General features: G+C 34.1%; 3 protein-coding genes across 3 annotated transcripts; 1 reads left to right on the top strand and 2 right to left on the bottom strand.

Moving 5' to 3' along the window:
* Positions 1–362: 362 nt before the first annotated feature.
* LOC124353952 (ragulator complex protein LAMTOR2-B) lies at positions 363–13,542 on the bottom strand. Its single transcript, XM_046804037.1, has 3 exons — positions 13,168–13,542; positions 6,975–7,137; positions 363–655 (listed from the first exon to the last, which is right to left on the bottom strand). The coding sequence occupies exons 1-3, from the start codon at positions 13,233–13,235 to the stop codon at positions 509–511; spliced, it is 378 nt and encodes a 125-aa protein (XP_046659993.1). The 5' UTR covers positions 13,236–13,542; the 3' UTR covers positions 363–508.
* Positions 13,543–18,749: 5,207 nt separating this feature from the next.
* Positions 18,750–22,080, top strand: LOC124356257. Its single transcript, XM_046807441.1, has 2 exons — positions 18,750–19,513; positions 21,613–22,080. The coding sequence occupies exons 1-2, from the start codon at positions 19,228–19,230 to the stop codon at positions 21,882–21,884; spliced, it is 558 nt and encodes a 185-aa protein (XP_046663397.1). The 5' UTR covers positions 18,750–19,227; the 3' UTR covers positions 21,885–22,080.
* A 1,280-nt stretch (positions 22,081–23,360) lies between these two features.
* Positions 23,361–24,004, bottom strand: LOC124355625. Its single transcript, XM_046806787.1, has 2 exons — positions 23,560–24,004; positions 23,361–23,465 (listed from the first exon to the last, which is right to left on the bottom strand). The coding sequence occupies exons 1-2, from the start codon at positions 23,965–23,967 to the stop codon at positions 23,361–23,363; spliced, it is 513 nt and encodes a 170-aa protein (XP_046662743.1). The 5' UTR covers positions 23,968–24,004.
* Between the last annotated feature and the right edge of the window lie 890 nt (positions 24,005–24,894).

Raw genomic sequence — 24,894 nt, 5'->3', positions numbered from 1 at the left:
TTATTATACGCATTTAAAGTAATTTTCATCTTAAGTATAAACAGGAATTTTTTAAACTATAATGAGGCAAGCTTATTTGTAACTTCACTTGCCAACCTTTCATTGTGTTTTTCTATGTTCAAATAAAAATATTAGACAAAAGATATTATGATTCACAAGAACACTATCTACTTAATTGTTATGGTTATTATAAACATCAATTTATTATATTATTTTAAACCCTTAATGAGATAACTAAAGGGTTGTATATTCATGCACATGAATGTTTATTTTGAAACACAATATAATTTTCAATTAATTTATTGGGGAGTGTATTCATATTTTCCAAAATCTTAGAAACTGAAATGTAGAATAATCAGACATTTTTGATATTTCAAAATATAATTTATTTTACAAACAATATACAATAGAGTATAATATGAGTTTATTTCAATAGTAGAACTTGTACAAAACGATTCTTATCATAAAATAGAATATAAATTAATATCACGTGTTTAGGTAATGTAGACTAGGAGGTGGTCACCTGACGTAGAGGGCCTTCTAGATATCTAGAAAGCGCCTGAGCTTTTTCTCTAAGTATTCCAAAGCCCACAGTTTCCCGAGCATATAAACACAGAAGTAGATTGGCTACCTGTGTGATTGCCACCTTTCCTTCCTGAAAAACACTTGAAATATTAGTTACAGGTTATATCTTTTTATCAATATAATATATCATACACATGTGACTATTAACTTTTGTATAAAGGGTGTCTTTGAATAAACGCAACAAAATACTAGCATATATTATTTTTTCAAATCAATCAAGATGTTTTAAGGCTGTTTTATAATTCTACATTAATTTAATCAATATAGTAACACATATCAATATCTTGGTTATATTGTTGCCATGACATCTTTAGTCAACTGTACATCTTTTATATAATTATGTAAGAAACATTAATAAAATGCTATATCTACTCATGTTGGTTACAACAAAACACTTTTAATCAAAATGAGTTTGAAGCTGAGAGCCGTTTTCTTTAATTGGCCTGCCATTGGTGGAGGTACCACTGCAGACAGAGAAAAAGACCATCCTGGCATCTGCAACATGCAGTAATGTAGTTGCCTCTGCACAAATAGATTGTGTATAAGATTCAAAACTTCATCCGGAGTTGCTGGATCTTGGGTAGTAATAGACCTATTGAAGAAGTTGATAGCATAAATGAGGAAGAACTTCCCCTATTACCAACCTTCTTAGACAGTGAAGATAGCAAAGTAATACTAACCCAATGGGATTCCTAAAAGATTCAGAACCAGGTCCTTCCTGCTCAAAACGTCTACGATGATGTACGGACGCAGTGATTATTCTGGATGTAAGTAATTCCAAACAATGTTATCACCTATTTTTCACTTTAATTTATCATCGCACACATTTATGACTTATTTTTATACAATGGTTTACTATTTTTAATCAAAATAAAAACCAGTTTGGAATGAGAAATATTTTTCATTTAACAATTTTCTATTTTTGCTTCTCTTCTCTCCTCTCCCTCAACTAATCCCAATCAACCCCCACCCTCCTCTGATCATGACTGAAGATTAAGTACTATCATGTACAAGAAGTTGAAAGTGTGTATTTTTTAGTAAGTGCTGCTTCTTATCACAATCGCTCATTTCAGTAAACTCTTTAACACTCTCTAATGTTCTATTCAATTTACATAAAATTATAAAGAAAAACTTCATGTTGAAGTAATTGTAACTCTCTACAACAATCCTTTTTAAATTTTTTTGTGGAATGAAGACTTGAGACGCTGAAGAAAAGAAGTTTGGTGAAAAATGTATTGATATATGGGGTTTTTATAAAATTAGTAATTTAATGTCATCAACGGTAACCAATAGCGAAAAATCTCTAAAGAACACAAGATCTAGGAAATTGAATTGTCTTTAATGTTGTATACATGTACATTTTCAATAGGTCCAAACTCCAAAAACAAAATAGGGACCTTTGAACCCCCTCTCCCCAACCTTATGCCACTTCTAGATTTGAGGACTTTTAGTATGTTACATTACCAGCTACACCATAATGATGTTGGTTTTCCTCTTATTGAATTTCCTTCTAAACCTCTCATTTGGCCATTCTTGACTAGACTAGTAGTATTAAAACCACATTTTCAATACATTTAGACATATAGGGAAGGAGAAATACAGTTATATAGTTATAGAATTCATTCTGCACCTTTTGAATCTGAGCTATGTTATTTTGTTTCTGTTTTTTTTTTAAGTTTCAAAAATCAATGGTCTGTTTTTTTAGTGAACCAATGGATTATCATTTTGTATTCCTTTCAAGTAGTTTCCGTTGTTTCCACTAGATTGCAGTTACTCTTTTGTTAATTTCTTATGTCTGTTCCAATTTGCCACCAGTGTTTTTTATACGTTGTTCCAAGTAACCAGCTGATTTTATTTCTGTTTGTATACAAATCTGTTGTTATATCTGATATTATTTATTGTAAGCTCATTTTTACATTGCCTTCCACTCACACTGGACCCATCTTAAAAAATACATATAAGAACTTTTTCATAATTTACAAAATAAACTTGGAAAAATTTTTTTTTCATAAAATAAAAATTTTATTATGAGTTATGGTCCTGTTAGACATGTAATTTGTTATATTTTGAACCTTTCCTACAAAGGGTTATAAATTGTGATTTTCAAATGTGTAGTAATAATATGTAATTATCACACACCAATAGTGAAGAAGTTTGCTATAGGATCTGCTTCCCGAAACAAAATGCAAGTGAAGTGTAGACAAACAAGCTGTAAAGTAGTGTACATAAATAAATAAACATATTATATTAATCGATAAAATATGGCTGGTGACAAAAATTTGTCACTGTGGTACTCAGGTTTAAAACTGAAAGAAAAAAATCATGGATTTTTCCAACATTAACTCACACTGCGACAGCTATAACCATCAGATTCAGCCGTCATAGGGTTGGAGCTACATAACATGTCAACTTTGATAAACTATTAACCTTACACCAGTTAAAGGGTTAAACAGTTAACATCAACAACACATAAACCTTGTTATTAAAAATTCCTCAATAGCTCATTATTTTTTAAGATTAATGCAACAGATTTTACTTAGTGTGTAATCATACTTATTAAAGAGAAGTTATTACTTCATAAAGTCCATTTTAAACTTGCATAGCAAAAATATAAGTAACATGTTTATGTAAATTTGACTGATATGCGTCAAAATATGTTGAAACATGTACATGAAATAACTGGTGATGTCTTCCCCACATTATACTGTTAGACCCAGGGACGTCCGAAGGGGGGGGCGAACGGGGCGGTCGCCCCGGGCGCTGCGGCCAAGGGGGCACCGCGCCGCGGCTAGGAGGTGCCTTACTCATAGTCAATATTAAATTTGTAAAACAAAATTTCAACGATATTCTACTATATACATACAAACCCCCAATCCGGTGTCTTAATATTTGTTAAAAAGAACTTGGTTTGAACCATATACTTAAAAATACTGTTTATTTTTAGTAAGTTAAGTTTGGCAACACAGCACGGCAAAAACAACTTAGACCAATTGGCAACACCGTACTCGCAACTCCAACTGTCACTGTCATTGCGTCTACACCGTATAGGTTAGGTTGCTAACTACTCTCGTGTGTTTAGTGTTTGTAGAGACTTAGAGCTGTGAAATTAAGCGAATGTGTACGTGAGAGGTGAGCTTCGTATTGTATTAGTACCTACATATACAAAAGCTACAGACATGTGGTAGTTAAATATGTGTTGGGTGTCATATGTATTGGTAATAATTATGTAAATGTTGTTTCGACCAAGGTACTATGTGCACTCTAGCTTGCATGTCGTAGCGTAGGCATAAAAACTACGCAACATGTAGACCAACAGATTTAAACATTATTATTTAATTTCATTTTAAGTAAACAAGCATAATATTTTGAAGAAGTTTTATTTTATTTCAGATTATTTTATTAAAATGTCTAAAAAACTATCAGGTGCTCAGAGACGAAAATTAACAACAGACAGTGAATTAGCTCACAGTGCTCTTTTAAGTAAAGTACCCAAGTTGACAAAATTCTTCACAATAGCTGAGGGCACTACCCAACAACCTACTTCATCTTTACTCGCTACTTTAAATATCCAGGACTTCGACAATGAATGTGAACAAGACCTAATTTTAACTGAGGTAGAGGAGACTGCTGAAATACTGAAGGAGGAAACCAGTGACAAGCTTAAGAAGGGAACTGTTGAAATGTTAAACTACCAAAATAAAAATTTTTCAAATAACCCGTCAACTTGGCCTGAAAATTTAACTGTCAGAGAGAGAGATATGAAATCATAACAAGGGGTGCTCCGTCATTTAAAAAAAGTAATGATGACTATCCACTAAACAGTGGAAAGCGTCATTTTTCAAATGATTTTCAATATCGCCACGCAGAAAATGGCGAGAAAGTGAACAGGCGGTGGTTAGTTTATTCTTGCTCTTCTGATGCAGTGTTCTGCTTTCCATGTCGTTTATTTGACAATAATCCACACTCAAGTTTTGGCAAAAAGCAAGGATTCAATAATTGGAAAAAATTTCATGAGCGAGCTTCATCTCACGAAACGTCATCTGAGCATTTTAAGTTTACCCAGCAATGGATTGAAGCTGAACGTAGAATCAACCAAAATGCAGCAATTGATACTGAGCTCATGGGTCAAATACAAAAAGAAGCCGAGAGATGGCAAAACATACTAAGAAGAATTATTGCTATTATTATTTACTTAGCAGAACACAACTTGGCTTTTCGTGGAAACTCAACAAAACTTTTTACAAAAAATAACGGAAACTTCCTTGGCCTTATCCAGTTACTAGGAGAGTTTGATCCGGTTATGATGGAACATTTAAGATGCATTGAAGAGAGTGAATATCGAGTTCAAATGTTAAGTGTCATTATTCAAAATGAGTTGATAAACTGTCTGGCAAAGGAGGTGAAAAACAATATAATCGAGAAAATAAAGCTATGACGGTACTTCTCGGTTATGTTGGATTGTACGTCAGACGTAAGTCATAAGGAACAAACATCTCTCACCATTCGCTATGTTCACGAAGAAGAGGAGATCGATGGTGAAATTGTTATTGAAGAAAGTTTTATAGGCTACACGATTACTGAGGAGTCAACAGGGGAAGCATTGACTCAATTGTTAACAGAAGAGGTAGAGTTATGTGGTTTGGACATGAGTAACTGCCGCGGGCAAGGGTACGACAATGGCGCAAACATGGCAGGAGCTAAAAAAGGGGTCCAATCACGAATATCCTCAGAATATCCTTTAGCTGTATTTACACCCTGCGGATGCCACAGCCTCAACTTGGTTGTTGCAGATGGAGCCAGATCATCCGTCAAGTCTACTCTACTTTTTGGAATCCTTCAAAGGATTTACACTATTTTCGCATCATCTCCAAAACGTTGGTGCGTTGTCAGTGACCATGTTAAAGGTTTAACTTTGAAAAAGGTTTGTGAAACAAGATGGGAGGCTTGAATAAGTTCTGTATCTGCCGTTCGATACCAGTACAAAGACGTCCTTGACGCTCTTGTAGAACTGAATGAAACTGTCAATGACCCTACAATCTCATCTGAAGCTAAGTCCCTCCAAATTCACATGGAAGACTTTTCATTTCTGGTTTGCCTTATTGTTTGGCACGATGTTTTGTTTGAGGAAAACTTGATAAGTAAAACCTTACAAGGTAAAAGCACTGATATTGTTTTAACATCAAATCTGCTGCAAAAAACTTTACAGTTCATAGATGATTTTCGTAAAGACGGTTTAAATGACTCAGTTTCAAAAGCCAAAGAGATTTGTAGTGAAATTGACGTGGAACCATTGTTTAAAGAAAAACGCCAAAGAACAAAAAATAAGCTTTTTGATTATGAAATTAAAAGTGACTACAACGCAACCCCAGAAGAATAATTTAAAAGAAACGTTTTCTACCCACTATTGGACATTATGCAGGCTTCCCTAAAAGAAAGGTTGATTCAGTTTTCAAACCACAACTTGAAATGGGGGTTCTTATATGACCTTAAACAACTCCCTCACGCACAAGATTTGAAGGAATGTTGTGAAAATTTACAGAAACACCTACCGTTTGGGCAAACCTCTGACATAAGCGGAAAAGAACTTTATCAGGAACTCCTTCATGTCAAAACTATTGTGAATGAAGTAAGCCTAGCTAAGGCAACCCCATTACAAGTTTTAAAAGTGATTAAGAAGACAGACAGAAAGGACCCATACACAAACTTATGGTGCACTTCGAATCCTTCTAACTATTCCCGTATCTGTTGCCAGTTGTGAAAGAAGCTTTAGTAAGCTTAACTTAATAAAAACCTACTTGCGTTCTTCAATGTCTCAGGAGAGACTGTCATCCCTTGCCATGCTGTCTATTGAAAATGAAGAATGTAAAAGGCTGAAGTTAGAAGACGTTATCAAGAAGTTTGCTAGTGCAAAGGCCAGGAAGATTTCTTTTAAAAAATAAAACTATCTCTGTCAAAGGTAAATAATAGTTATGACATTAAGATTGAAATAGTTATGCATTGCGTTTATATCTGTTACTACTATTAATAGCCCTAAAGTTCCACAAAAGTATTGTATGCCAAAGAGCCAAAGTAATAATTTCTTTATATCTATGTACATAGGTCTATTCAATATTCTAGTATCTATTCTAAAACATGTTTAAATGTACATATATAATATATTTGGTATTTTGTTACACACAGAAAACTGGAGTATTTATTTACATATAACAATTTCCAAAAATTCCTTATCACTTAGTATGGCTGTACTGACGAAATGTAATTTTTATGTGGGGGCCCCCAAGGCATGATTTGCCCCGGGCGCATTAAATACTGGGGACGGCCCTGGTTAGACCTCTCTGCTTTTTATGTGTCTAAAATATTTAATTGTCATATAATCATGAAAGACTTACCGAACACTCCATCAACACCAGTTGGAGCTTATCTTCCTTGAGGGCATTGCGGCCATTCTTCTCATAGGCAGACCATATGTTACTGGCAATGGCAGCGATAACAGTAGCATCTCTATCACCAAAGCCACTGTATGCTAACAGGGTCCCTTCATGGTTGAGTAACCTGGAAATGATCATACAAATGTCATACAACTTCTTTCAGGCATTACAAAAAGAGTAATGGGTTATCTCATTACATAAAAAGTATCTATAACAGATATTAAAGGAGCCAAGAGACATGACCAGTGATTTTTCCATTAAACTTTTTGTTTTAAGAAACTTTTGTAAATTTAAAGTTATTTGTAATGAAGTAAATCCACAGCCTGAAATTATTGTGAAATTATTGTGAAACCAATAAATTTAAATTTATTTATTGACATAATAAGACAGCCTTACAAGACCTTGTTGAACCCTGCGTTGGTCGCACACGGTCCTAGATTCCGCTACGCGGGAATTTTTTATGCTATTCTTGTTGGGGTTGGCGACATGCAACAGGCTTTTGTCTAGCTGAGTTCTAGAACCCCCTCCCCCTTTCCAAGGCGTAAAAGCAGTATTTGGTGTGACCTTGTAGGCAGCGGAGGGGTTTTGTTTACGGCCTGGTCTGCTATTCCGGCGCGCCTATCCTTGTAGCCACTACCCCGGTACTCGAGACCGTGCGCGACTGTTTGTGTCTGTGTGTTCCCCGACTTGTGGACCGTGCGTGACTAAGTGTTTGCGATTAAAAAAAATATTTTGTGCATGTAAATTTTTGAAAATGGATCCGAAAGAAGAAGAACGAATTCTCCAACTTATGCGTGAAGTTCCAAATGAAAGTGACTTTATTGGTAACCAATTTAATTTGGATTTAGACGATATGCTAGAAGAAAGTGAGCATGACACCAATAGTGAACATTCCGGAGATGAATCCAATGAAGATAGACCTTATGGACGTCACCGATGAGAATTTATTAATCCAGCTGTACACCAAGGAAGTGGTTTACCTCCCGTTGCTGTATCTCAGGCAAGAAGACCATTAATCCTAGGTAAGGACAATACTACAGTTTGGTACACTCATCCCAAGCGGCAAAATGTTAGAGCAGCGCGTCAAAATATTGTTACACACTTACCAGGGGTGAAAGGAGTTGCTCGAAATGCTGATACTCCAATAAAATCATGGAGTTTGTTTTTCCCAGAAACCATGATTGATCTCATTGTGACCCATACTAACCAATGGATTGAAGACCATTTTTCCAATTTTTCTAGAGAAAGAGATGCCCTTCCGACAAATGTTGCAGAAATCTAAGCTGTCCTGGGATTACTGTACATGGGGGGAGTCTTGCGATCGTCTCATTTAAATCTTGAAGACTTGTATGCTAAGGACGGAACTGGAGTAGAATTTTTTAGAAACGTTATGTCTCAAAGAAAGTTCAGATTTCTCCTAACAGCTATGAGATTTGATGATAACAGGATAAGAGATGTACATACCAATCGAGATAAGTTAGCTGCCATTAGAGAAGTGTTTCAGCAGTTCAACGAACAGTGCAATTCTCACTACAGTGTTGGTGCTTACACTACTATTGATGAGATGTTAGAGCCATTTAGAGGTAGATGTGGCTTCAAACAATACATAAAGTCGAAGCCAGCCAGATATAGTATCAAGATATTTGCCTTGGCGGACGCTAGAGTTTGATATGGAGATCTATGGGGCCAAACAGCCTCCAGGGCCATATCAAGTTAACAATTCCCCATCTGAAGTGGTTCTTCGTTTAATTCAACCTATCTCGGGATCAGGAAGAAATGTCACTGTGGACAACTGGTTCACTTCCATTCCTATAGTAAGGGATCTGAAGAATCAGCATAGACTATCACTTATCGATATTTTAAGGAAAAATAAGAGAAAGGTACCTCCCATATTTGTAGAAACTAAGCAAAGGCCTCCTCAGACAAGCCTGTTTGCCTTTGGCGACGACATGGCACTTGTATCATATGTACCAAAAAAGACTAGAAATGTTCTCCTTCTGTCGTTCATGCATTTTGATGATAGAATCGATGAATCATCTGGGGATGCCCAAAAGCCATAAATATTGACCCTCTATAACACTACGAAGGGAGGCGTAGATACCCTCGATGAAATGAAGGCAACATATTCAGTTGCTAGAATGACTAATCAGTGGCCTCACGTTGTTTTCTTTGCAATGCTGAACATTGGAGGAGTCAATAGTTTCATAATTTGGAGATCAAATACACGGAATGAAGTAACAAGATCTTATCTCAAAACTCTCAGCCGGGAGTTGTGTATAGTCCTCTTGAATGTCTATCAGAGCGACATTGACCAACCTTCCTCGCCAACTTCAGACACAAGTTAGAGCCCTTGCCGGGGTGCCAGCTCCTCGTCTAGGAGAAGCTCCGGAGGAAGGAACAAGTCATGGATGATGTTCGCTATGTACATGGAAACAAAATAGGAAAACAAGAGTAATATGTGCATGTTATGGAATCTTCATCTGCGGCGAGCATACGAGCCTAAAGCTGTGTCTGAACTGCTCATTAGATGGACCAGAAAACATGGACACTGATGAATCAGATTAAATCAGGTGGAGCGCGACTAACGCAGAGTTAATTCTTTATTTTAACTTACATATTATTGTAAGGTGAAGTAAAACCAGTTGTGGTTTACGTTATTATGTTCCTTAATCTATGCACACACTCCTGGTTTACACCTAAGTACAAAATCTATAATTGAAGATAGCTTTTGCAACTTGCCATCCTTCATGCTAGTGCACAGTAAATAATTTCTGATCCATTTTTTTTTTTATTTATTAATTAATTTAAATTACCGTAAGGCACTCCAAATTTCATTGACGCACACAAAAAGTTTTTATCGTTATGCCTTTTTAACTCCAAAATCTTTGGTTTGTTTTTTAATTTTAGATTCCCACTGGGTGAATATAATGCTAAATAAACATTAGCATTATATTCTTCAAAGAGTTTAATCTAATTTATGACTTATGGCTGCAGAGATTATTATAACTAAACACTGCTAATAGCATAACACATTTAAGTAAATTTTGTTTGAATAAAAAATAAGATAAAACAATATGATTAAAACCGGAAGAACTAAGCTATACAAAGTTATACCAAATAGTGACCGTGTGGAATGGTTAGTCCCACGCAGTGTAAACATTTAGATCTGCTAACTAGTCTATATGACATCACTTTTAAAAGGGGTAGACTTTAATAAGTGGCCTACACTATTTATTTCATTGTTATTTTCAAATGGTTTGAGTGTTTTTATCCAAATGAATAATTCAACATTATAATTTATTTAACAAAACATATGATTCCTACTTATTAGTTACAGTCATTTGTCATGTAAACAATAAACAGCAAGAAATAACTATAACTAATTTGTTGAGAATTTGAAAATGAAGATGAATATTAGGAAATGATATGATAAATTTCTAAATATACTTGCGGGTTTGGTTACTGCATTCACAAAAGCGGTTGTTCACTGCCATCCACACAATCTATAATATTATAACGTATTTCTGAAGTGTAGGTCTAGGCTATAGTTGGATTTATTATTTTGTAATGTTATTGTTAAATTTATACGATTAAAAATTGTAATGTATTATTCTTGTTGTTAATGCATTATAATTCTTATTTCATAAGATTATCAAATTTGGATATATATCAAATAGTTCGATAATAAAAATCGAATGAGTGTAAACCGCTTATTAAAGTCTTCCCCACTTAATTGCCAATGGCTTTGCCTATCTGCATGGGGACACACCCTTGTCTCCTTACATAATGGTTTTAACTTCTTGTGATCGGGTGGAAATGAATATTGCCAATGTTTTTTCAACCATATTCTACGACTAATACCTAATTGTTGTTGTCATACGACTTATATATTTTTTTTTTTTTTTTGTAACAGAGGGGCAGGTTTCCTAGGCCTGGTAGTTGCCTTCTTTAGTAGGCCGTGATGAATTCTAGTGCTGATTTAGCTTGAGTATTTTTTTCTTAATTTCTTCATCATCTGCTTCAATGACTGTACAATTTCATTATTAATGAAAAACTCGTTTTCAAGATCTGCATCGACAATATCCCACTCATTCACAACCTTTGCAGTTAGTGTAATCACCCTGTGGAAGGTTTTAGAAAAAATGAGCATGGTGTTATCATCAGGTTCAATGGTGGGTACTTTGGGATTATACTGACCACACCCAGACATGAATCGTTATTTGACATTTTGCTTCTACTGATTACTAGATTAGCGTAGAACAATATTTCGTCAATATAAAACAGGAATTGTCTTATCGCAATACCCCTCCCCATCCTCAGACAGAGGTCAAAGTCGAGCGGTCTAGTAGATAACGTGATTGCAGAGTCTCCTACATTTCTCTAAACACAAAAATTCAACAAAAACAAACATTATCAAACAAAAAATAAACTCTTTATTGAAAAAACACACAAAACATGTTTTTATTCTTGATCACATTCCGCTACCCAAAATGTGAGTGCCTCTGGCCATCAGCGCGGGGCAGCACTGAAGGCCTGATGTCAACGACAGAAAAACATCCCTAGAGATAGTACCTATCAGTAAAATATCAAATTCTAGAGGAGCTGATCAGAAATATAAATTGAATTGTAATGGAAAGGCAATTATGTACCGTGCAAAAAACTTAAATAATCATGTGATGCCGCACGGCCTGCCGTAATCGGGGTTCTCGAGAAAGATAAGATAACAGCGACAACAATACCGATCACAATACCTGGAAATGCTTGTTGGTTGATGTAATTTTGTAATTAAAGAGTTGTTTTTTCATTCTATCATGTCTGTTTCTATAAATTTATATTTTTGTGTTCTACATACTGGTGTGGTTGGTATAATCCCAAAGTACCCAATGGTGTTCTGAATGGCAACAAGTTTGTCTTCTGACTTTTATTCAATAGCATATGTTACCCGTGGTCAGTTTTCTTAAAGATTTAAAGAATATTGTGGTTGGCATTTTTTCCAAAGACCTTAGTGAGCCTGTAAATTACATTCTTAATATTAATGCCTTTCAAGGTAATTATTAGAAAAGTTTGACAAACTATGACATGATCTGAGGTCAGGAAAGTATCGATCGGAAATGCCTCTGGCCATCGGTGTGGGCTTCGGTGGTACCACCCTGCAATTCTGGCAAAAAAAGAAAAACACCAAGAGAGTACCCTAATCCAAGTTCAGATCACGTGAACCCTCATCAACGTTTTTTTTCAGCTTTGGCACTACTAGTAACACATTTATAACATAATGTAAACTACTTATACAAAATAATAACAAGAAATAGATGGGGGCAGAGTGGCCTACTTCTCGCCGACATCGCTTCCTTTTGGGAAGCAGAAAACCAGAACCGATAGTCATAATGATATGTAATTTTTACAGTAAGTCAAATAAACTCTGCTCTTTTTAATAAAGTAATTTTTTTAAGTCTCCGGTAAGAAAAACTGTCCTAAAATAGTGGCCTCAAGATAGTACTAAAGTACCTTTTATTACATTAAAAAAAAAAACAGCTAATTTACTAAAACTGCAAAAATAGCCTAAACTTATATGGCACTTGGCTATACCCTTAGCAATACAAAAGCTGGAATTATTCTATATGAAGTTAAAAAATGGCTGGCACTTGACAAAGCTGGCAAATGAATATTGCACACAAAAAAATAGCACATTTAAAACTTAGGTTAAACCTCTATCTAAGGGACTCTCAAACGTTTGTGATTAGACCCTCTAGAATGTTAATAGTTTACTGATACTATCTCGAGGGATCTGTTGTCATAATTGCATCAAACCTTTTGTCTCGTCTGTGCTGATGAGGCAAGTCTTGTCACAGTCAGATCATTTCAGTACTAGGGCTTTATTAAATTCTTGATATAATGTTTTTTCTTAAGCATAACCTATTTACTTTTAGGTTTCCCTTTTGAAAAACAAATAAGATGAAAAAAGCATGGGTAAGTTAAATATTTACCTTACTTTCAATTCAACCAATGCAACTTAATTCAGGCCAATAGTATGAAGCATGATACAAATATTGTATTAAAGCCTAGCCCACATAGGGTAACAAACTAAATTCAACAAGAATGAATTCTTTTTACATCTAAGGGTACGGAAATAAATTTAAACCTATAAAAAACTTACAATGTATTTTCAACTCCTCCAGTATTAGCTTGACTCAATACTTGAGCCAAGATTTTTGGACGTAACATATTGTTTTGATATCTGTCTATGATTGAATCTGACTAAAAAAATTACCAAGCCGACTTACTATCCAATGTCTAATATAAGTAGCCTATATAAACACTAGTCAGACTGTACAGGCTTTAAATAAAGAAAACACCAGAATAAGATAAATGTACAATATGTGTAAAAATATACGAAAATGTAATGCTGTAACTGTAAAACAATTTAACAAAAGCAATCGTTTAAAAACCCATTGAAATATACATTTATTTGCTAATCAACAATCACAACTCCCTGATACAACATTAGTAAGAACAAGAACCTATCGATATTTCCTATATTGATATCGATATAAATTATCCGATATTATCGTGATATCGGAAGAAATATACAAATATCGGAGTTTTGATATCATATTGAATGAAAAGTTGTAATTATTTATTATTTTGGCTTTATTAGTGTTACAAAAGCAAAACTCAAACAACTTGCTTTGTTCAGTTGTTAAATGCAACGCCAGCAAAGAAACTAACTTTGCGGATGAAGTAAAAAGTAACCAGACGATGCTTGGTTCAGTTAAGCATATATAATATAGTTGCTTTTTAAAATGCAATTGTTGTTCTTAAAACTCCATTTAGATTCTTATAGATTTATATTGAAATGTAAAATTGTAATTTTTCTTCTTACTTTGACAATTGTGCTTCAAATGGTTCGTATTTAAAAATGTTAAATAGAATAATTTAAGGAATTTCTTTTTTATCTTTAAATAATGGTTTATTTTTAATGTATTAAGTTGTACTTGTATTAAAACATTATTTTGGAAATTAACTCGTAAGTTGTATCTTTGATTATAATAGTTACACACACTCATACAATCAAAGGTTGTATACACCAATTTAATAATTCCCCTTCCCTTATTTATCGATATCGGTCGATATTAGGTATATCGATATTTGAATTCGATAATATCGGTATATCGATATCCAAGCTTGATATTGATATCGATAACAAATATCGGAACTAGCCTCGTATTGCAACAACCCTATAACAGCCTGAATAAAAAAAAGAGAATCATTGGGTGGCCGAAGATATTAGCTTTGATGTAATAGTTTTGCAAAAATAATCGATACATGAGTAGTCTATTTACAAACACGGCCAGGTCCATTTTACAAAAATTTTCAGGAGAGAGCAAAAACTGTTTCATAATGATTCAACATACTATTAAAGCTGGTTTTTTTGTATGAGTTGAGATCTATGACCGAAATTAAAATTATACATGATGTATTACAACAAACAAGTGGCTTATTAGATATTTAGAAAATAAAAATGGACGTGGCCGGGTTTGTAACCAACTTTTGGACCTGGCCGTGTTTGTAACAAATTCAGGCTCTTTATCAAACTTATTTAACTAGGAGCATTTTGTGTTAATATTGTAACTAACATGAGTGTGTTTAGGCGTTTAATTAAAACAAAACCCAAAATCAATAGTTCAATTGAATTTTAATATCAAAGTTAATAAAATTGTTTTTAAGAAAATACATTACTGACAATACATTAAAAAAGAATCAAAATAAAAAACAAAGCACTCTAATTTCTTGAGTCAATGGTTAATAGAATAGATTGACCTTAAGTAGGCCTATTAAAGTCTGCGCTGCCATCGTTCACAATTTCTATTAATTCTTCTTCATGTTCGTTATTAACCATACATTCACATTCGTTTTGGAATTCATGGGGTTTTTCGGGAAGTCCATCATTTTTGTCAATAATGTCCTTGTACAACTGTAATGATCCTATCTCATGCCATTGATTTCCATAGTGATTTTGTAGAAGCTTTTGAACGTCCTTCAACTTTGCTGATTGGACCTTCACTCCAATCTTGAACTGAACAGGATTGATCGTTGACAGGTTCTTGCCTGGTTTGTTAACCTTAAGAGCTTGAGCAGTGTCATGTAAGTACGTCATCTCACCTTGAACCTTGATACATTTGGGCTTTCTGTGTTTAGTCAGAACTAGTCTTCTTATACGAGATATTTTAAAATGGAGGTCCTTAGTATCTTTAATATACTCCTTTGTCTGTGTTTTCCAGTCAAAGTTTTCCCAATGTTCTCCAAGCTTTTTCACTGTACCATGACCTGAAAATGATTCATGGTATTCTTCAACTTTGACAATCTTCTCTTTCTTGTTTATTTCTCTTTCAACGCCACCAAAAACCCTGTCACTGGGCATAAATGAATAGCCTGTAATGGGATATATAATTTCCATCCTATTTATATTTGCTGGGCTGCGGTTAAACCAAAATAAACACATGGTCAAAACAATACTGTTCTTATTTTGTCCACCGCAGCCGTCAGCTACCAAACGTATGGTATGAACACTGTCAAATTCTCCTTCTGTTAGCTTACTATCAAGCTCATGGAAGAGTGCTGATGCAACCTCATTGGATGACTTGCACATTTCATTTTCAGTCCATGTGTAAATAGAAACTTTATTTTTGTCGAGAGCATTCTTACCACAAGATGTTCCAGATACTACTGTTAAATTATAACAATAGAGTTGTCGTAAATAATAACAAATCTGATCTGGCAACTTGGGCAGAGGTAATTTTTTCTGCATATCGAAAGATATTATGTACAAACCTGGATCCTGTTGTTTCAAAAGTGTAAAAAATGCTTTGGCTACTGTCTTATGGAGAGTCAGCTGAGTTTTTAGAGAACCTAGCTTCCTCTTTTTCTCTTTTAATTGTCTCACTTAGCTCAAGACAAGTATAGCATACATCTGTAGAAGGTGTTTTAAAACTTAAATTAAACTTTGAAACAAAGATGCTTCTAAACAGAGACTGAGTTACTTTTTTTCATGTTCAACAGAATTCTGATACATCCTCCACATTTTTGCGATACTTAGATCTGAATCAAGGTACATTCGTCTGCTGTTTTTTCGAGAGTAATGTGATTCGAGTCCATTAAATTGTTTAATAAAGCCAATAACAGATTCATTTTTATCTTTGTACTTGGAGTCTTTCCGGAAACCTCCTCTTGTTTCGACTGGTATATCAGACCCTTCCTTTTTAAAATTAGTAAAAACACCTTCTACTCTGTGCTTGGTTATTCCAAGAATTCCCAAAAATGCTCTTCTGCAAACTTCAATTCGGTTTCCAACTTGGTTTTTTACAAAGTATTTATATTTAATGGTTTTCTTACCTCTGTCCCCAGATCTAGGGCGGTATCGGACTGGTGTTGAGACACTGCAGTATTTTAAGATGAAAGCATCCTGGCTCATCTTAGTTCTTACGGTATAAAATGGAGCATGAAACTCCTTAATGTCTACCATTGTCAGTAGGCTGCAGTTCAGACACTTTCCTCTGTGACCACACGTTGGGTAGTTTGGCATGGCCTTTGGGCTGTACCTAAAAAATACAACAACATTTTTAGAAATGTTATCATAACAATTGACGGTTATGTTAACTAACATAATTTTAGGAGTACAAATTAGGATTATACTATTTAGGTCATATTATTACTATGATGTTTAACTGTATAACGATGAAGTCACTAACCTATAAAATAAGTTTCTTACCTTTGCAGTTTCTGTTTGGTAACTTTCCAATTCTCTGGTTGTCTCTGCTTTTTTCTTGCATTTTCAGGTGAACATAAATCAACATTAACTTCCATCTCTTAATAGTCTAATGTACCATTAATTAAATTCATGAAATAAAAGATGCTTTCTGGAGTAACGGTATCACAGTGACAGCAGAAAGAAAACACTGACTACTGTCTGAGGTCACGTGACTGGAATACAGCTCACCGATTGGCTCTTGTGGACGTGGCCGTATATGTAACCAAGTGCGTTTGGACCTGGCCGACTTTGTAACTCACTCAGATTTTCAAATGCATTTTTAACACATATCTGGCCGTTTTTGATATGAATAGACGTCAGAATCTGATTCCCAATGAAATATACCATAATATCCAATACTAAACTCATGTTGTGAAAAAAATGGACGTGGCCGTGTTTGTAACTAGGCTACTCACATACAGAAAGTAATGTAACAGCACTCCAAGTATATTGTATATTAGATTGGTGCGTGCTTTTATGCATTCTGCCTGGATGTTAGAATAACATTACAATTCTTTTTCTTTCCTATTAATACGTGAGAGTAGCTACCTTTTTTTCTATTGTTTGATAAATTAAAATACTTTTACATGTCGACTGACATGTAAACCATTGTAATTTTACATGATTAACTATAAAGTTTACTTTATAGTTTAACCTCTTTTAGTACTCGAGTTTTTAAAATTTAATTTAAGTCTGTGTTGTCTTGAAATTTAATTATATCGAGTTTTCATCGAGTCCCTTTTCTTCAATATGTTAATTTAATTGATTATGAAATCTGTACATCTAAACTTTTATATTACAAGTTCGAATTCTGTACACACAACTCTCTAAGCTGCAATTTATTTGAAAATTTTAATCTTTTTCAACAAGTTTTCAAATTGTTAATTTTTATCTACAAACAACGAATATTTATTAGAACTAATTGGTTCGGATTTAAAATATAACTTATTAAGCCCGGTGAATGTTTTGTGGGATGCACGGTGATATCATCAATCCTTATATTCTTTCGGCAAAATAACATTAGAATATTTGAGGCTATGTTTTTTTCGAGCTTTCAAAACACTGTGACACTTTTTTAATGTTTCTTCGGAAAATAGATTTATATTTCCGTCACTCTTGTCACAAACAAAGCAACGTAATTGAGCTCCTTCTACTTCCATGATAGTACTTTTTCACAAATGCACCACGATTTTAAAAACAATAGATTTCTTAAATAATAATACACTTACTATACGCATAACCGTTCACACTACTATGTATTGAAACAAACGTTCGGAGTATAAGACAGCTGATGCGCAGTAAAATATCGCCGTAGACATTACGTACTATCTCACTCGCACCCGCTTGTATGTATATCTCTCGCGCTCGCACCTAGAGTAACTTTTGAGGTGCCTGGCTGCATGAAGGAACCATAGAAAGTGTCTGGGAACTGAGAAAACATCTTTTGATAGTTCCCCTAATAACATATTTAAATTTCAGGTTTTATAATATGACGAAAGTAATATTTTTATTAATCGTACTTTAGGGGTGCCTGGCAGGGGGTTGGAACTATACTAAGTGTCCGGCATTGCACATGCAGCTTTCTATCGTTGTTTAATGTTGAAATGTATAAAAACTGAGCTTTACACTATTACGAATTTAAACTGTGATTTCACTCACCTTTACTACCTGTTACCTGCCGAAGCCACTGTGACCCAGGCTCCATACTCGAGGTACGTTTATACCTGTATAGAGACTCGTATACTGACAAGTTGTCAGCTTTTATGAAATAACGAATGTCTGGGCGTCGCGGGTTCTTGCTCTAGAAAACAAATACATGAGTTAAAATTGAGAACGTCACAGCAGTTCAACAAATGTTTCGAAATAGATTTTTTCGCCGGTTATTAGTTTTTTCATAGCAGCATCAAATAAACCTAGTATTTCATGTCTTAGGGTGACGAGCACCAAATCAGTAACATATACTACTTTAGTTAGTGAAACTCCTTTAGTTAAAACTATATAAGTAACTGACTAAAGAAGGAATATACTTCCGGTAATTTGGTTGGAGAGCTCAAATACAGGATACTTCTTTAGTTTATACAAATACTCTGTGGTGGAAGCTTGGAAGGTTTATTTCTAACCTGAAAATAGTAGTTTGTGTTTGTTTACAACAGTGTTTTTCTAAAAATGGAACTTGGAAAGAAAAGAAAAAAGCAAAACATATCTCAGATGCAGATAAGGCAATGTTTCTTGAAGTGATGAAACGATATGTTAATATAATAGAATCTAAAAAAAAAACATGATAATTAAAAAGAAGAGGAAAGCTTGGGATGACATACATGTTGATTTTAATGCTGAGGCAACAGTGACAAAAACATTAGGTCAATTAAAGATACTATGGAAGGACTGTAAGGCTAAGGCAAAAAAGCAATGTCTAAAGAGAAGAGGGAAAGAATAAAAACTGGCGGTGGAAGTAATTACTATGAAATTGACCTAACCTCAAAAACCATTATTGACATGATTCCCCAACTTTTTGAATGTGTGTCAAATGTACAAGCCGATGATAAGGAAGAGGAAAACATGATAAGTAATGAGGAAGACAATTCAGAGAAGGAATATGAACCTGTACATCAAAGTGAAATTAATGATAATTCAAATTTGGTGAATGAGGAGGTGCCCACTTCAAAAGAAACCAACAGCATGACATCAAATAAATGTAAGTAGCATTGTATGTTACATATAATACACAGAGCGTTAAAAAAACTCCTGTACTTTGTGATATGAATAATTAATTGTCTGTATTAAGACTTAATTGTTTAGTATTAGGCTAATATATCTATTTGTCTTTGCCCTGGCTTTAACCCTTTGAGTGCCGCAGCGTCTACATAGTAGATGTTGTGAAATGTGCATAAATTGCTGGCATCTACCCAGTAGACGATTTTTATTTAATTAATATCACATATAATTCATTTTTGTTTTGACAAATAACTTATTTCACGGCAATCTACAAGTTTCGAACTATCAATTGTGATTGATTTTTATTGTTTACCGGGGTAGGGTCCAATAAGCGGACCCGGTTTTTTATATCGAAGAATATAATCATCGATACCTAATATTCGCATATCGAATCATAGACTATCAATCGATATAAAAGTAATAACAATCATATGTTTAAATTAAAATGTGAATTTAATTATAACAAATAATAAATGAACATAACCAAAATCAGGGAAACTCATAACTTTAACTAAATGAAACAGAACGAAAACGTTTTTACTAAAGTTGTGTCCACCATTACCTTCTTTTTTTGCATCTGAAGACGACCATGTTAGCTCCTCTGACAGTTACATTTGGTACCTTTCCACAAATATCACATAATGGATTCTTAGGTACTAACCCAACATTCTGAAGCCATAAAAAACATATTTTATCGTCTTTTAAAGCAATTTCGTGAAGCTTCCTAAGATTGACGGCCATTTTAATACACAATGTTACGTGAAATTTAAAATATTACCTTGTATTATTTGAAAGTGTTTACAGCTGTTCATATAGATTATTTAAGTTGTTAAAAATAATTCATCAGTATCGATTGATTATATCGATGGTTATGATTAAGTAATATCGTTTGCCAATTTCGATATAAAAAACCGGGTCCACTTATTGGACCGTACCCGTTTACCGCCCCCTTGTAGTAATTTGTCATCAGAAAAAAACAGATGACGCAATAGTTGGTCAGCTGCTACTTGTTGCCATTAACTACACAGTTTCGTTCGTTGTGTGTTTACATTGTGCTAGTTTCGTGTGTTTATGCTGAAAACTGTTGTTATTACTATTCTGCAATTGTGTTCAGTAAAACTTACAATGCATTTATAAACTTCTTTTTCCGTGTTTAGTGACGTATATTTTATTGTTGGATTGGTGATGAAGTAAAACGCAAGTTCCAATCAAACTATTGATTTTAGGTGAAGTAAGGTTATAGAAGTAAGGTTATATTGTAGGCCTGTGTATATTTTTATATAATTAGTATTTTACAGTCGTCTTACTTCATTGAGTGAAATAGGGTAGTTATAATATTGTTTCTAAACTTTTGACAAACTTGAACAAAAATTGCTTTTTGTTGTATTTTGTATATATTGCAGTATCTGGTTAAATATTACTGTAACACACCATATTATGCATGATTTTTGTTCAATTTTTCATGTTCTTTCATATGGTATAGCTAAAAAAAATTTAAAAAAATATTGTATAAATAAAATTTTAGTTCAAACTTGAAATTTATTTTTTTTCATTTTTTAGTTTTTTGTTATAACCTATATTCTTTTTGTGCAAATAAAAATAAAATTATAATATTATATGGAAAAAATACCTTGTTTTATAACACACAAACCAAAAAAAAAATTATTCAAATCGGTTGAATAGTTTTTTTAATATAGTTTTTTCCCCACACGCGCTTGCAAAACAGAAGGAAATGCTCCGGCAATTTATGCGTATGACGGTAAAATATGCTGTGGCACTCAAAGGGTTAATATAATCAACGAACAGCAAAACCTATACATAGAGACTTGAAATTCGGTAAGTAGACTGTTCCTTGGTCCTAAGATATGCACAGTTTTGCGATATTCCATCAGAGCTCCAGAACGAGTTTGTTTGTTTTGTTTTTTTTAATACCTGAGGCCAAAGGCCTCGGCAAGTAAACTTATTTGTACAATGTAGGAAGTAAACTCTTTATTAAAATGAAATTAATCTTTAAAAAAAATAAATTTTAAGATTATTTTTCTAAAAAGTTCTATTATGACAGCATATTGTATCTTGTAGGTAAGACGAATCCATGGCAAAAAAGGCCTGCAAAACGACGGTGTACAACCACTGAAATTGCTGACAAAGTGACAGATTTCCATTCACTGAAACTTAAGCTACTTCGAGAAGAGCATGCAGCTAGAATGGTGTTGATTGAAAAGGAAAGAGAATTTGCTGAAACTGAACACGTACTCCGTATGGATATAGTACTGCAGAAAATTAGTAATAGTATTACAAACCACACATCTTCAAATGGACCAATACCAATACACTATGAGAATGTGGTTTAAAACACTAGCAGTGATGTTATTTAAATAATTTAGCACCAATGGGAAATGTATTACTTTGTAAAGATAATTTGTTACCTTTGTAAAATCTCATACAGCTGAACATTTTGTAATTTCATATGTAACAATGCTGTACAAGTTTTGTTTTGTTTTTGTGTGTGTCCTTTCATAATATGAATTAATAAACTAAGTAAACACATTTCAATTACTTTATTGTTATTAAGTCATCCACTTTCCAACATTGTAGGATCACATTTTTTGGTACTTTGGGATTATACCGACCACACACAGACATGAATCGTTATTTGACATTTTGCTTCTACTGATTACTAGATTAGCGTAGAACAATATTTCGTCAATATAAAACAGGAATTGTCTTATCGCAAACCCCTCCCCATCCTCAGACAGAGGTCAAAGTTGAGCGGTCTAGTAGATAACGTGATTGCAGTCTCGCCGCCCGTTCAGCTGATGCGTCGCTTTGTTGTACTTCCGTGGTTTAGCTCTACATTTCTCCAAACACAAAACTTCAATAAAAACAAACATTTCCAAACTAAAACTAAACTCTTTATTGTAAAAACACTCAAAACTTGTTTTTATTCTTGATCACACTCCGCCACCCAAAATGCGAGTGCCTCCGGCCATCAGCGCGGACTTCGGCAGCACCGAAGGTGCTGCCGAAGTCCGCGCTGATGTCGACGAAAGAAAAACATCCCTCGAGATAGTACCTATCAGTAAAATATCAAATTCTAGAGGGGCTAATCAGAAATATAAATTGAATTGTAATGGAAAGGCAATTATGTACCGTGTAAATCATGTGATGCCGCGCGGCCTGCCGTAATCGGGATTCTCGAGAAAGATAAGATAACAGCGACAACAATACCGATCACAATACCTGGAAATGCTTGTAAGTTTGTAATTGTGTAATTAAAGAGTTGTTTTTTCATTCTATCATGTTTGTTTCTATAAATTTATATTTTCGTGTTCTTCATACTGGTGTGGTCGGTATAATCCCAAAGTACCCATTTTTTTAGTTACAATTCTAAATACGAAGTACTATAGATAAAGTTACTGAGCAAAATAGTTCAAAATTAATGCTCTTCTAACTTGATTCCCGCCTTCTTCAACAACTTCTACCTGATACGGTTCATTTTCTACATCAACCTCATCCGATTGAAAAACGTCACCTACTTCAATACCAAAGTTGTGCAGCACACTTGCAGCTACTATTATGTTTCCACACTTAACTGGATTGAATCTCATTCCCTTCTCAAGAATTCGAAATCTCTCCTTTAAGACTCCAAAAGTTCGTTCTACAATATAACGGGTCAAAATATGTGCACGGTTGTACTTTCCATCTCCTTGGGTTGTAGACAGCAATACTGGAGTCATCAGCTTGGGTGACAACGCATATCCACTATCACCAACACGTAAACCATCATATATACCAGCTTCAAATCTTGCAACAACAACACTATTGTCTCAAATCCTAGCATCGTGGGTCGAACCTGGCCATCGACTTACAACATTCTTTATTTTCATATCAGCATCACATATAAATTGAGCATTAATAGAAAATAACCTTTCCTATTTCGAAAAAGTTCATTATTATCACCTGGTGGGCACAGTATTTTTATATGAGTGCAATCGATTGCTCCTATGGCATTTGGGAAACCACCTAATCTATAAAAGGCTCGCTTTTTTCACCACATTGCTCTTGAGTGCTGGGCATGGTAATGTATAGCGGTTTCAAGGTAAGCAAACCGTTTATTACATTATTTAAAGCTCTACCAGCTGTTGTTCTATGTACATTTATCAAGTCACCAGCAACTAACTGGTAAGAACCAGTACGAAATATCCTTAAACTACAAAGAAGCTGAAGTTGTGGTGACAATGCAAAGTTCCTGTCTGTATCATGTTCAAGGTAAGGCCCTATCAAATCGAGAAGAGATAAGAAAGAATCTTTAGAAAAACCAAATCGTTCTCGAAACTCAATGTTGGAGTAAATGTCAAAGGGATCTCTCCTATCACGAACAACACGCTCAATTGGTGCATCTAATAAATAGTCAATATAATCAACATAATCCATGTTTAAAACAAATCAAACTTCACTGAAAATAATAATGTTTACAATACCCCACAATTTACACCTGCAATGATGTAGGAGTATATTTTATCATAGATATCTCCTTAACTTACTAGTTTAGTTTAATACTATACACTGTTGCACACCACCATTAAACTTTCTCTGTAGAGTGACATAAAATACTACACGAGTAAAATAGTTTAGAATTTACAGAACTAAATAAGTATAAACAGCAATTAAAGTCACAGTTTCTCTACTCTTTAAGTTATGTTCTACGGGAGTTTGGCTTTCTCCTGTTTGGTGCTCGTCACCATTAGAGTTTTATTTTAAAGAAAAGTTTTTTTTACAGAACCTTACAGTTTTTTTTGTACATTATTTTTCTCAATTACTATTTTCGACTTTGAAAAATTTATCATACTATAGGATTCAAAGATTGTGTTTATGGCTTGGAACAATACTAATACTGGTTTAATTACTCTAGCAGTTATTCTTGAGATAAAGAAAAACTAATATGTTTATTTTACTTCCACTGGATATTATATTCAATTTGTTTGGATTCCATGTCTTAACTGGAAATTAAGCCAATAAACAGGCAAAACGTTCAGCCAAACATGGCAATACCTCAAATGTAAATTACAAACCATCTCATGTTGACTTAAAAAGTTGTTTATATGTTCGCGTTAAATAACTATGTGGGAGGAAGAATGAAATTTTAAATCTCAATTTAAGGAAAGCAATATTTTTATTAAACATTTTGGATTACGCTCTTTATGGTTCCTATCAGTGAGAAGAAACAGAAGATCCTCCTTCATTTTGTACTGGAAACATAGTCTCTTAAATATCCAGGTGGACGTTTGGAACTCGAACTTCTATGGAGAACATATTAGAGAAAATGCCAGCTTCATCACCCAGCGGACAAGGAATGTGTTC

This window comes from Homalodisca vitripennis, chromosome 2 (genome assembly GCF_021130785.1).
Source record: "Homalodisca vitripennis isolate AUS2020 chromosome 2, UT_GWSS_2.1, whole genome shotgun sequence".
Taxonomy (NCBI): domain Eukaryota; kingdom Metazoa; phylum Arthropoda; class Insecta; order Hemiptera; family Cicadellidae; genus Homalodisca; species Homalodisca vitripennis.
Note: the sequence above shows the minus strand (reverse complement) of the source record. Positions and strands in the feature narration are given on the sequence as shown.